Source organism: Nipponia nippon, unplaced genomic scaffold (assembly GCF_047370975.1).
Source record: "Nipponia nippon isolate SJK-2023a ecotype South Korea unplaced genomic scaffold, ASM4737097v1 scaffold_17, whole genome shotgun sequence".
Classification (NCBI taxonomy): Eukaryota; Metazoa; Chordata; class Aves; order Pelecaniformes; family Threskiornithidae; genus Nipponia; species Nipponia nippon.
Genome location: NW_028262333.1, coordinates 745,818 through 758,108, shown reverse-complemented (window position 1 = coordinate 758,108; position 12,291 = coordinate 745,818). Strand labels below are relative to the sequence as shown.

General features: G+C 59.1%; 1 protein-coding gene across 1 annotated transcript in view; it reads left to right on the top strand.

Annotated features, from left to right (window-relative positions):
- The first annotated feature begins 1,027 nt into the window (after nucleotides 1-1,027).
- The window catches only part of ABLIM3 (actin binding LIM protein family member 3), a 56,555-nt gene continuing 45,291 nt past the window's right edge, over nucleotides 1,028-12,291 (top strand). Inside the window, exon 1 of the mRNA XM_087753737.1 lies at nucleotides 1,028-1,465. Within this exon, the coding sequence (XP_087609863.1) occupies nucleotides 1,453-1,465 (13 nt within the window). The 5' untranslated portion in view covers nucleotides 1,028-1,452. The remainder of the gene's footprint in view (nucleotides 1,466-12,291) is intronic.

The window sequence follows — 12,291 nt, the reverse complement described above, 5'->3', positions numbered from 1 at the left end:
AAAGGCCCTCTCTGGGCGGCACTCCAGCCCCGGAGCGGGAGGGATGCGGTGCCTGTCACGCTGCATGAAAAACCCCTTTCATTAGCGGCAAGATCGTAGCTCGCCTCTTTGAATCGCAGCGTAGCTTCTCGGGGGCTCCGCAGGCAGAGCGGGCAGAGCCCCGTCTCTGCTCGCGCCCTGGGAGCAGCTCCGCTGGGTAAGGCTTTATTCTGATAGATAGTGTCTCACAAACAAAACAAGGAGCTAATGGCTTTGAAGCCCTTCCAGGAATCCTGATGCGCTGCCGGCAGAGAAGGCTGCTTGCTGATCGCGAGGGAAGAGCCCCCTCTCCACCCTGCAGCCAGGTGCTGTGCAGGCACCCATGGCCCCCTCCCCGCTCCCGGCATGGGGCAGACACCCGGGCTGCCTCGCCTGGGGCTGCCAGGACAGCTGGGGGTGTCCAGCCTGGGCAGCTGCCGGAGGGGAACCTTGGCACTGGAGGAAATCCAGTATTTCAGCATCAGTTGCATCCCTCCCCACCATGCCTCTATCCTGGGACAGCATCTCTTCGCAGGCCCAGCCACCTCAGGGCCAAGCCGGGGAGCGAGTGGTGCGGGAATGGCAGCCGGTCCCAGCCAAGCCTGGATGGGAGCCCCATGGCAAGGAGGGGCCAGCCTGGGAGCCCCGGGAGCTGCAGGCAGAGCCGCAGGCAGGGCTGACGGCAGGGCAGCGTCCAGGATTCAAGAGGGGGCAGCAGGAAGGGCCGGACAGTGCGGCGGGCAGGGCTGGACAGCGGGCAGGGCACCGCAGCAGGCAGGGCCGGACCGCGGGCAGGGCCGGACGGCGGGCAGGGCGGCGGGCAGGGCAGGGCAGCGGGCAGGGCAGGGCAGCGGGCAGGCGGTGCCCAGCAGATGGCGGCGGTGCCGAGGCGCCGCGCCCCGCAGCCGCCCCCCGGGGCCGGGGCCGCCCCCCGCGCTGCCCCGCCGGGCGCGGCCGCTCCGCGGGCTGAGCCGCCGGGGCGGGGCGGGCGGGCGGTCCGAGCGCTGCGCGGCCCCGCCGCGGCTCCACACCCCGCTATAAGAGGAGCGGCCGCGGCCGCGCTCCGCAGTGCATGGCAGCGCTGGCCCGGGGCCCCCGCCGGGACCCTCCCCCGGACCCTCCCCCGGGCCGGTCCCGGGCGTCCCCCGCCCGCCTCGGCCCCCCTCGGCCCGCCGGCCGCCGGCAGCCTTGACCTTGCCATCGCCATCGCCATCGCCATCCGGCAGCTCGGGAGCGAGCGCGGCGGCAGCCGGGGCAGAGCCGTGCTGGGTGGCGGGGCTGGCTCGGGATGCGTTAGCCGGCGGATCGCAGAGAAATATTCCTCCGAGGAAGGAGAGAGGCACCCTCCTCCCGCCGCCGGGGGCGGAAGAAACAGGATTTAAGGAGCATCTTTGCCCCTTTGTTGAATGAGAAGGGCAGGGGAGGACCAGCACGATGAGCACTAGCAGTAAGTACGGCTTTCCCTTGCCTTTGCCGTGGGAATGGGGCTGGTGTTGCACCGATCTGGCCGGGAGGAATCCGAAAGAAAATGTCACAACAGGGTAGACAAGCCTAATGGGATGGATATTTTTTTATTTGCCTGCCTGCCTTTTGCCTCCTGACAGGGTCTGGGTTTGCTGCCCCTTCTCTCCTGTGGGCTGAGCCACGGTGCTTATCTCCACGGAGCACTTCTCTGGGCTTGTATTTCTGGGGTTTGGAGGGCAGATCATGGACTAAAATGTCGATATGCAACATGGTGAAAGGGAGCCAGGAGCACTCTGACAGGCAGCAGCTCGCTCGCTGATGCCACTGCCTACATATAAATGGACATAGGGGGAAGAGCCGATGGGGAGGAGGAGCAGGGTAAGGAGAGACCCAAAACCAGGGGCCTGAGCAGAGCACAGGTGCAGTACTGAGAAACGCGTACCTTCTGCAGCTGGGGATGGGGGTGTTTCTATTGTGTGTGAGAGAGGGATGGAGGCTCTCATGCACTGTGTATGAATTTCTAAAGAGGCAGAGCTTGGAAATGTGCTGCATAAGACGAGAACTGGCACCTGGTACTAGTCTGGCTATTTCTGGGTTTGCGTCCTTGCTGCAAAGCCTGGAAAGATTGATCAGGTTTGATCAAGTCCCAATCAGTTTCTTTTTCCTCACGGATACGGTGCGTGCCAGCCGTACCCGCCTCGCTGGCACAGCTCCGATACGTTCCTTCAGAAGCAGTGAGCCCCCAGCCAAAGGAGGCGATCCTGGTGGCCACCTGAGGGTCTTCCTGCTGGGATAGCCCGCCCGAGGAGGTGCCCTCCCTCCCGTGGGTCCTAGGGGCTGTGTGAGGAAAGGAGGGCTCCCCAGGCAGAAAGCAGCAGAGCCGTGACTTCTCCATCGCATTGGCTTGTTGAGGTTTCTCAATCCGAGGGCTTGGGGTGGTTCCCAAGCAAATACACAGTGAAAAACGCCTTGGCATGCTGCAGGGCAACAGAACAGGTGATTCCAGCTCCGTTGGGCTGCGTCAGAGGTGAGAAAACTTTCCAGGTGCCCTCTGCACCCGCTCCAGCTGGGGCAGGAGCCAGGCCCCTTCCCGGGGAGCGGGGCTGGTGGTGCCCCGGTAGGAGACAACAGCGACTGGTTCTCTCTGAGCTGCTGGATGCCTGATAACAGAGGGGCCTCCCTCCGCCGCTCCGGGTGATGAGGCTGGGAAGGCATGGGTGTTCGCCGGTCAGTGACCGCCGTGGTCAGGTGGGACTGTTAAGCTTCCTCTAAGCCAGTTTTGACAAATGTGTGTTGGTTCCTTTTGGGATTCCTTTCCTGCTCTAATAGCCAGCTTGGTTGCTGATAGTGATAAGGGCTGTTTATGGTGCTGGTGTGTTATAACTATCTGATTGTGCTGCAAAACTCCTCTGCTGGGCCCTCCCCCACGGAGAGGTGCCAGCAGCCCCGGGGCGCTGCCTGCCTGTTGCTCTGACGTGACTCGGGGAGGAGGCCGCGGGGCAGGCAGCGAGCGCGGGGCTGGGCGCCCCTTGGGAGGTGCTCCTCCTGCCACGGCCTTGCTCTGTGACCTTGGGCACGTCACTCGCCCGTGCATCACCTTCTGGGTTTGCCTGCAGCAGGTTGCCACCATGGCTCCTGCCCAGCCCTTTGGGTGGCTTGGCAATCTTTGCCTAAGCATTGCCATTGCCTCCTAAGCCGCCATGTGTTTTAGTAAAGGTTTGGGAACTTTGCAACATCTGCTGATCATTTCCTGGGCTGTGGGTGAATTACTTACGGTCCCTTTGGGACCACACCTGGTACAAGGGCTGAGCAAATCCTGTAAGGCCCTGGGCTCTGCCCTCTTAGGCTTCCACACTTTTTCCCAGTAAGCAAGGGGCTCAAAGCAGGGCTTGCCATACCCAGATGCTGGCTCATGTCCCTTCTTAGCAACGGCATGATCCTCTCCTAGCTGATTCTGTGAGCAAGGCCTGGGGTGCGGGGCCACCTCCTCCATCAGCGTGTTCTGTGGCTGGTATGAATGTTGCCAAAAGCTGCGTCCACTCTCTCGCTGCTGCCTTGCCCAGCTCTGCCCATCCATACCCAGCCCATATCCTTCAGGTCCCTGTGCCTGCCAGGCAAAAAAGGAGCCCAGGAGCCTTGTGTCAGTGCCCTCTGTGCCATCTCTGTTTCACCCCACTGATGCTACCTGGCACTGACCTGCAATGGTTTTTGCAGCCCTTTGCTAGCAGCCAGTGGCTCAGAGGAGCTTAGTGCCACTTGTTGGTCAGAGGCTCCCCAGCCCTGCTTGCAGCTCTGCCTCCCCGGCATGGCCAGCTCTGCCGCTCTCTGCATTGATTTTCTTGCTTGCTTGTTTTCCCCCCAGCCCCTGGGGTGACCGAGGGCTCAGATGCAATGGGGTCCAGCCAGCAGGCTCAGCTGCACTCCAGCCTCCCAAGTCTGGTGTCTCTCCTGGTGCGTGGGACCGTACCTGTGCAGATGGGAGGAGAGAGGGAGACACAGGGTGGATGTTGAAGCCAGACTGTGCATGGGGCGATGCCCTACAGGTGTACCTGTGGCTGCAGGACCAGAGTTTTGGGGTTGGCAGATCAATGAGATGGTGGCATTTTATCCTCATCTGTGAATTCCCACACTCCTTTCCATTTTAACTGGTACATTTTGATAACACTTCTGTCTGAAGCTGACTGAGGCAGGAAACCTGGGGCTGTGGGCCACGGCTGGCCTCAAGCCATGCTGTTGTGCAGAGCTATCGGCGAGGCCCCCGGGGAGCTCTGGGCAGGATCTGCGGGGCTGTGCAGGTGCAGCTCTGAACACGCTTCATGCACAGCACACAGGAGCCTCGCTGGCCCTTGCTGAGGGGACAGGGGTTTGCTTTTCACCCCAGTATGGGTCCTGGGGTTGGCGGCCCCGTGTCCTCTCCTCTCCCATGATGCAGGGAAGGCAAAGCCATATGGAAATCTTGATTATTTTTTTTTTTAAGGGGAAGAGGAAAAGGCCCTTGATCTTGGGTGTAAACTTGTATCCTGAGGCTGCAGAGCAGATCACGCAGCCCTGAGGGTGAGGGTTGTGCTGGCCGGGAAGGCGGCCTCTCCTCCCGGGCTCACCAGGTGTGCAGCAAGCATTTCGAGGGCACAGTGTTGATATTTACGTTAGCTGTGCTATTTATACCTCCTCTCCAGTTAGCACTGCTAATTGGTTGCAAATAGATTCATACATTCATAAACAGGTCTATCAGTGCTGTGCTGCATTTCCATTGAAGCTGGATCCTGTAGTACAAACCCTTGCCCAGGAGAGCATCCCTTAAAATCACCCCCTGAAATCCCCTCGGTTTTGGGCTCAACCTCTCCCGCAGAAACTGGCCTGGTGCAGGGAGGCTAACGTGGCCAGTGCTGGGTCTGCGCTGATTAAAAGGCAGAGGGTTGAAGCTGTCAACTGCCCCAGGGACTTAAGACTCTGACATGAGTGTGAATAATCCCTTCTGCTGCTTTGAAGGTAGCCACCAGGTTTGGGTGCTGCGGGTCCCTGCAGTGAGTGTGGTCTGTGAGCAGGGGTCACCCCGGCGGGATCCATGGGAGATGGCATTTGCATGTCGTCTCTTGTGGTCCAGCCCTGTTGGGGTGGGAGGGGGGCTGCTGGGAGTCTTGGCACCGGTCTTGTCAGGAGCAAGGTGCCCCTTGTTGTTATGGGCCACCCTGGTCTGAGCAAAGACACGTGCGGCTCCCGGGAGGGGTTAAACCCCGGTGAGCTCCTGGGTCAGACCAGGTTTGGCAGGTGCTGGATCAGTGTTGCAATGGGTGATTGAAGCTGGCTCACAAACCGGAGATCTTCCAGACTCCTTTCTGTCTCCGACATGCGCCCTGAATAGGGAGACCAGAATCTGTCCCCGTGGCACGTTAATTCAGGGCGAGGGGAACTGATACCGTCTATCCCCCATCCTCTTTCCTCTGAGCAGCTGGAAGCCCGTCGGAGCGTGGAGGGGTCTTGCAGAGGGTTTGGTATGCGAGGTGGAAAGTTTCCCCAGACCATCCCAACCTCTGGCACCTCAAATTCCTGCTCAGAGGCTCCCTGCGTCTCAGAAAGCTGGGGAAGGAGCCATGAGGAAAGGCTGGCCAGCTAAGCATTTGGGCTGGAAGGCTTCATGACAGATACTGATGAATGCAGCATGTTTGCTTGGTTATTTTTGTCGTTCCTCAAGCATGCTCCATGTTACATGGTGATCCACTAAGCATAATTACCCAGTAATCTCTAGGCCCATGTGGTTACAAGGTGTTTACCAGCAAACTCTATTAAGTCCCTGTGTAATTAAAGAGGAATCACATGGTGCTGCCCATCTCTGGGAGCTCCAGCCCTGCTCTGTACAGCTCACCTGGCAGGGTGATTCGCCAGGGCTCCCCACCCAGCAGGGCAGGACCTGCCGAGGAGGACGCGGTGTTTCTGCTGTGTTCAGAAGTGCCGTGAAGCCGGAGGGATCAGCCTGTCAGCGTGATGAGCAGTGGTAGTGTCTTCCCTGGGAGGAGACTGGGGAGTAACACCAGGCCCGGGGGTTATGGTACAGAGGAGCCTTTTCAGTCATAGCACCCATGGTTCCTGGTCAGCACTGGTTCCCGTTTTATCTTTGCCATGCTGGAGGCTGCCCCAGGCACGCAGCGAGCTGGGGACAAAGTGCAGCTCCAGAGAGGGAGGGCCCAGCGGAGCGAGATGTGGACTCGAGCAGCGGTGCTGCTGCCTGCTCCCTGGGTGCTCGGTGAGATGGGCTCGGGCTCCAGGTGCACCCTTGTGCTCCTCACCCCTGCTGCCCCCAGGGCTGCTGGGCAGGCGCTTCCCGTGCAGCGGGGAAAGAGGCAGGGCTCCAAGCGGAGCTCTTCCTCCTCTGGCAGGTTATTGTGCAGGAGGCGTGTAGAAGGAGGAGAGCTTTCAGAAAGGCTGGAGTAGACTCGGAGTTCAAGGTATGGGTGCAGGTGGGACAGAGGAGAAAGGAGGGACACAGATACAAGACAGTCTTGCAAGGGGATGAAAAGCTGCTTTCCTAGTATGTTCTCTCCAGGCCCAGCCATGAACATGACCTAGCGTCCGTGCTTCTCCAAGGAGGACTCTAGCACTGCGTTTTGCAGAATTTGGCACAAAGGGGAACCCCGGGCTCTCCACCCACATCTTCATCTTCTCAGTTAACACCCAAGCCTGACCCTGCTGCCACAAACAACCTGATACAAATTGTCCCCTCTGTTCTCCTGGGCAGCCTAGCAAAGGGACGGTCATCCATTGCATTCACTTCGGTGCCAGAAAATTCAGAGCCCAGGCAGCTTCCCTGTGTCCTCCGGCTGGTGGATGGGCTCTGTCCTCTCACCAAGCTTTGTTCAGGCTCTCCTGCAAACCATCTTTCTTGGCAGCTTGCCCTTTGAAGAGCAGAAGCCATGGAAAGTGGCCCTGCAGGCCAATGAAGTGCATGCTGTAAAGTCAATTGAAGCAATTGAATTATTTCAAGGGCCTGCCATGCTCTTATAAAATAAATAGCAAGTTTTCTAATGACAAAGTGACGATCGGTTTAGCCAGATAATTGTATTTGTGGTGCCAGCAGGCTGGACTAATGGCAGACTGTCCTGTTATCAGCAAGGAGTCAGCATGGTGCTGCCTTTGCTCTCAGCAAAGCTGCGAAGGAGCGAAGGGAAATCCACCAAGTTCCTGCCAGACCCTGCAGTCCTATCGTCATGGTGCCATAATGAAGTGGTTGGAACATCTCATTACATATTTTTAGACTAAATACATCAGGGCCTCTCAGTTGTGAGCCCTGCAGCACCTCTGGAAAGCATCCTGGGGGTAGACTGGTGATGGCAAGGACTCGGGCAAAGAGTGATGGGGGAAGGAGGAGGCTTTGCAGGATGGAAGGGGACTAGGAGTGACCACAGTAGCCGTAGGGAAGGCAGAGCCCAAGTCCAGATGTTTCAGGCCCAGGAAGTTTGCTTGTGAGCAGCTCAGGGCAAGCACGGCCGGGTGATTGGCAACCTGCAGCTGAGAAGGTGGCTCTTGCTTGGAGGGCACCTAGGCTGTCCCAAGTCCTCCTGTGCCCAGCCTCCCTGCCTTTCCAGTCCATAGGCTCAGAGATCACTGGGAAGGAAGAAGAGCTTGAGTGCACTGATGCCTTGCTTTTTGGAAAAGGACTGTCTGAAGCTGAGCAGTACCAACCTGACCTAGCGTGGCAGCAAACTGGGGCACACAGTTCTCATATTTGATGGTGGCTCAGGTTTTTGGTAGGCATAGTTTATACATGCGTTTTTCATTTCGGGTATAGTTTGCTGAATGCTTTATCAGTATCAGCCGTAAGCCCTGGGCTGGGAATTGATGTGCCTTCTCTGCTGCCTGCGGCGGCGATCTGAAAGGAAAAGGAGCTGGTACTATGGTTTCCTTATGCAACCTGTCTGACCTTCCTTTCTTCTTACCCTTTTACCCTGGCAAAGTCCTTCCCTGAGCCCCAGGCATCACTTGTTTTTCTGTTCATGGACATTTTATTCCACTTGCATTTTGAATCATCTTGTCTCCGAGACCTGGACGACTGGGAAAGTCCTTGGGGGGGGAAGGTTTCTCTAAGGAAAGGACAGCGTAAGAGGGGAGCATGTGCCTTGAGCGTTTGAAGCCATCCTGTTGGCTTGCATGTTCTTTCTTGGCAACAAGTGACAGGTTTTGGGGAGCACCACACTGCAGTGGGGCAAGAAGGGCTTTGCTGGTGCAATGCCAGCACCGGAGCCCTTCCTCAGCCCAACTTGAGTCCATTGCAATCTGAATTTCAGTTTCAGGGCTTGACCTGTTCTCACAGTAGTGAATTCTGACTGTTTCTCAGATACGTGCAGACCGTCTGCAGCTGGTCAAGGCAAGCATAACCTAGACCAGGACTCGAACTGTGAGCTCCCAAAGTGCACGTGCCAGGCTCTGCAGTACAGCGCCCGCCACAAAGGTGCTTGCAGCATCTTGCTTGTGAAAGCATGTTACAAGGCCCTGCTTGCTCTTCCCAGCATCTGTGTTTCGCACTAGCTGACTCCGAGGACCTTGCTGCTTTCCTCCTGGCATCCATCCCCCTGCCAGCCCCGGGGACCCCTTTGCACAGCGGCGTCCTGAGGAGGACTGCCCAGCCCAGGGGCGCTTGCTGGCGGAGGGAAGCTATTTTTAAAGCAGCCGGGGGACCGGGCGGGTTGTTCCCTGGCTCAGCAGCACTTGCTGGGACATGTCGGGTGCCGTGGTGGGGATCTCTCTGTCACAGCTGCTCCCCAGCCCGGATTCTCAGTGGAGGCAGGGAGGGCCCCGGCAGGGTGGCTGGGCCAGGGCCCTGGTCAAGGACCTTTCCCTGCTAAAAGCTTTAAAAGAGGCGGAGGGAAGGAAGCTGTGTGAGAAACCCATTTCTGTTGCATGTCCAGAGCTGCAGCCTGCCCAAGCCTCAGTGCTGTGTGAGGGGGGCAGCTGCCTCCCCAGCTCCCACCCCCCTGGCAGCCCCTCTCCAAAAGCAGGGGCTTCCTTGCCTTGGCCAGGAGGCAGGGCTGGATCGGGGCTTGTCTGTCAGCCGCTGCTGCCCTGCCTGTCGCCTGCTGCACTGAACCGCTGACTGGTCTTCCTGGGTAAAAAAAAACCCCCAGCCGGCTTGGCTGCGGCAGTGCCCGGCTGGAGCAGCGAGTGGCTCCATCGCAGCCTGGTGTGGCTGCCGGTGCTGCAAGGTCTGCACCAGCGGGGAAGCCCGTGCGTGACTACGGGAGCAAACCGGTCTCTGGCCTGCCAGAAGGACCTACAGCAGGTCCCTATGGCTCATGCTTGCCCTGTGAATTGAGGATCAATGGTCAGGTGCTGAGTACAGCAAAGGCGTGGAAAGGCTCTCCTTGCCTGGCCCAAAGAAATGGGGGCTGGGGCAGGCAGAGGTCCCAGAGCCCCTCCAGAGGTGGTGCAGACCCCGCTCGCTCTCAGCACTCAGCTCAAACGCAGCCCGTGTAGGGCAGCTGCCCGCACCGGGCTGCGGGAGCCAGGTCTGGGCGGGCAGGCATGCTGTGCGGCTCGGCACCGGCTTCTCCCGCTGTCTGAGCAGGTAGCTCTGCTCCGTATTTTCCCTCTCTCTGCTCATATCGCAGTCCTCAGAGTGTGATAGAGCATAGGCTTCCCCAGCTCTTGTCTGCGCTCGCACAGCCTCTCGTCCCTGCAAACCCCTCCCTCCGCCTCGGCTGCGCTGTGCCAGGGCCCTGGGGTGTCCCTCGCCATTGCCCCGCTTCCCCCTCTGCACCTTTGCATCAGCTCCCAGGCTCAGAGGATGAAGGAGGTGTGGAGCAAGGTAAGATGAGCTCCCTCTAACCTCCTGCGGGCTATAAATAGCTGTGTCACCCAAGCATTGTCTGAGTGATGTGACCGAGTTCGGGCTCCTGGAGACCTGCTGCCTCTGTCGCAGGCACACCCAGCACTTGGTCATCGGAGCTGATGGAAAAGGGCTCCTGCGGGTCCTATTGGTGACACGGAGCGTGTCATCGCATTAGCACGCGGCGGGACACCTCTCAGGTTATGCACAGCCTAATCCCATCTGGCAGCTGCCGAGGCTGGCGTCCTGCGGCTGGGTCAGCGCGCCTGCACCTCGCCGGCAGCAGCAGCCAGACAGCTTGCGGCAGGGAGCCTTCCCCCTGCGGTAAAGATTTAGCAGCCTGCCTGCAGCTCTTGCCGAGCTGTGCTGGGGCACGGGTGGCAGGGACGGGCCAGGGCAAGGGGGTATCTGTGGTAGATGCGTTGGGTCTCTGGCCAGACCTTTGCGAGGGAAGGGGAAGGCAGCTCTTTTGTAGGGAATAACCAGATCTGGGAGAGAAGAGTGGTTTTCATGGTGCTGGTGGAGTGCCTGTGTGGTCCCTGAAAGCTCCTTTGCTCCCTCCATTTAGGCTGGGCTGGAGTTGATCAGGAAACTTTGGTCCTCCCTGTTCATCCAGGCTGTTGCCAGAGGGATTCAGTTCTTGGGGCCAGCTGTGCCTTTGGGAAGGAGTTTTGCTGGCAGCACCAAAATATCCCCCACCTCTTGACTCCCTCAGGTCACCCCTTGACCACTGACCAGCATGAGAAGCAAGCAGTACAGCAGCTTGCATCTGCATGAGCATACAGGGAGAGACGCAGGCATCTTCCCAGCAAGGAAGCCCTCCTTCCTCTGGTGGCAGATGCTAAGGCATGAAGCTGGATGATCCCCAGCTCAGAGCCTGTTATTCAGCAAGCAAAACCATCCCTCCATACACCCACAGATGCTACTTGAGAGGACTTGCGCTGTTGCCCCCCCAGCTGCCCCCTTGGGAGAGGAGTGGGTTGGACCCGATCCTTCCCCTCTGGGACAGGAGGTGCCTGGCAGCGCTGCCCTGGGTGAGCTGGCCAGGGAGAGCTGAGGGACTGAGCGTGGATCTTCTCCCCTCCCCTGCTATTGAAAAAAGAAAAGTCACTGCCGGCATGGTGAGTTATGTGGTGATGATGGCTCGTGATGGGTTACATATAAAATCCCTTGCATCTCTGAGGATGCTACCAGTTGAAAGCTTTTATGGCATTTTAAAAATAGCCACAGAGGGGGAGAGAAGGAAAAGATGGATAGGTAGGTGGATCCCTAATAAGGAGAGAAGAGGAAACAGCTAGAGAGGGAGTGGAAAGACTTCAGTGAACGGCATGTGAGTGATTGCTGAGGGAGGGGGCGGTGTGGTCATACCGAGCGGCTGAGCCGCATGCCCAGCGGGAACGGGAAACCCTATAAAAAGCCTGGCTGTGCGATATGCTCCTCGCACGTGCTGGGGAGAGGGATGGGGTGAGCATCAGCTCGGGCTCTCTCCTGCCGGTGCTCACTGCCTTCTACAAGTAGCTGTTAAAAATAATCCGTGACTCTTGGATGGCTGGGCCTGGGCTGGCTGCTGCCGCTTTTGTGTGATTCCCCAAACAGCTCCAGGCTCATCTGTGCTGCTTTCCCTGCCTCGAGGCTCAGGCTGACAGCCTCGCCTGGGAGCTGATGGATGAGCTTGGTCCTGGCCCTGGCTTTCCCCAAGGTGGCCTTTCCCACCTGGGCTGTGCTCCAAGAAGGATGCTGAGAGCTGCCTCTCTGCTCTGTCTTCTGACTTTCTGCTGCCTGACAGCTTGCAGCACCCGGAGACAAGGTCTGGTGGGTCTGGGGCTGTGGCAGGACTGTGGGGGCTGGCTGAGGGTGCGGTGCCCCCATGCCCGGCTGGAGCAGCGGTCCCAGAGCCGCTGGCAGGAGGTCCCTTTGGCGGGACGGCCCCGCTCTGCCTTGCGTCGCTGCCAGCACAGCATCTCCCTGGTCCCAGAAGCAGCTCCAAGCCCTTCCCTGTGCTCGTGGCAGCTCTCCCCATCACTCAGGGAAGATTACACGGAGCGTCTCCAAGAAATGCTAATTGCTTTGGCTTGCGCTTGGTACAGCAGAGCCACTGGGCATTCAGAGCTCTTAGTCAGCATAGAGATCTGCCAGATCCTTCCTCTCCTTCCCCCAGAGAGCCGGCGGAGGTCTGCTGTGGCGGGTGCTGATCCCCGCGTCCCTGGGCCCAGCTGAGCTGCAGGCTTGCACCCAAGCTGGCCCAGACCTGTGGTCCCAAATATCTGGTGGCACAAGGCACGGTGCGCTCACATCGGGGCGTTGCAGCCCTGGGGTGAAGCACCCCAAGCTCAGCCCCCGGCAGGCCCAGGCGGGGTCAGATGCACCCCTCGTGCTGGAGGAGGGCAGGCTGGAGGGACAGCAGGAGTTTCCCGTCCTGGGGGAAGAGATGGAGTTCGTGCTGCAGCAGAGGCAGGCAGTGCTGTTCTGCCGTCTGTCCTCCCAGACCCCTC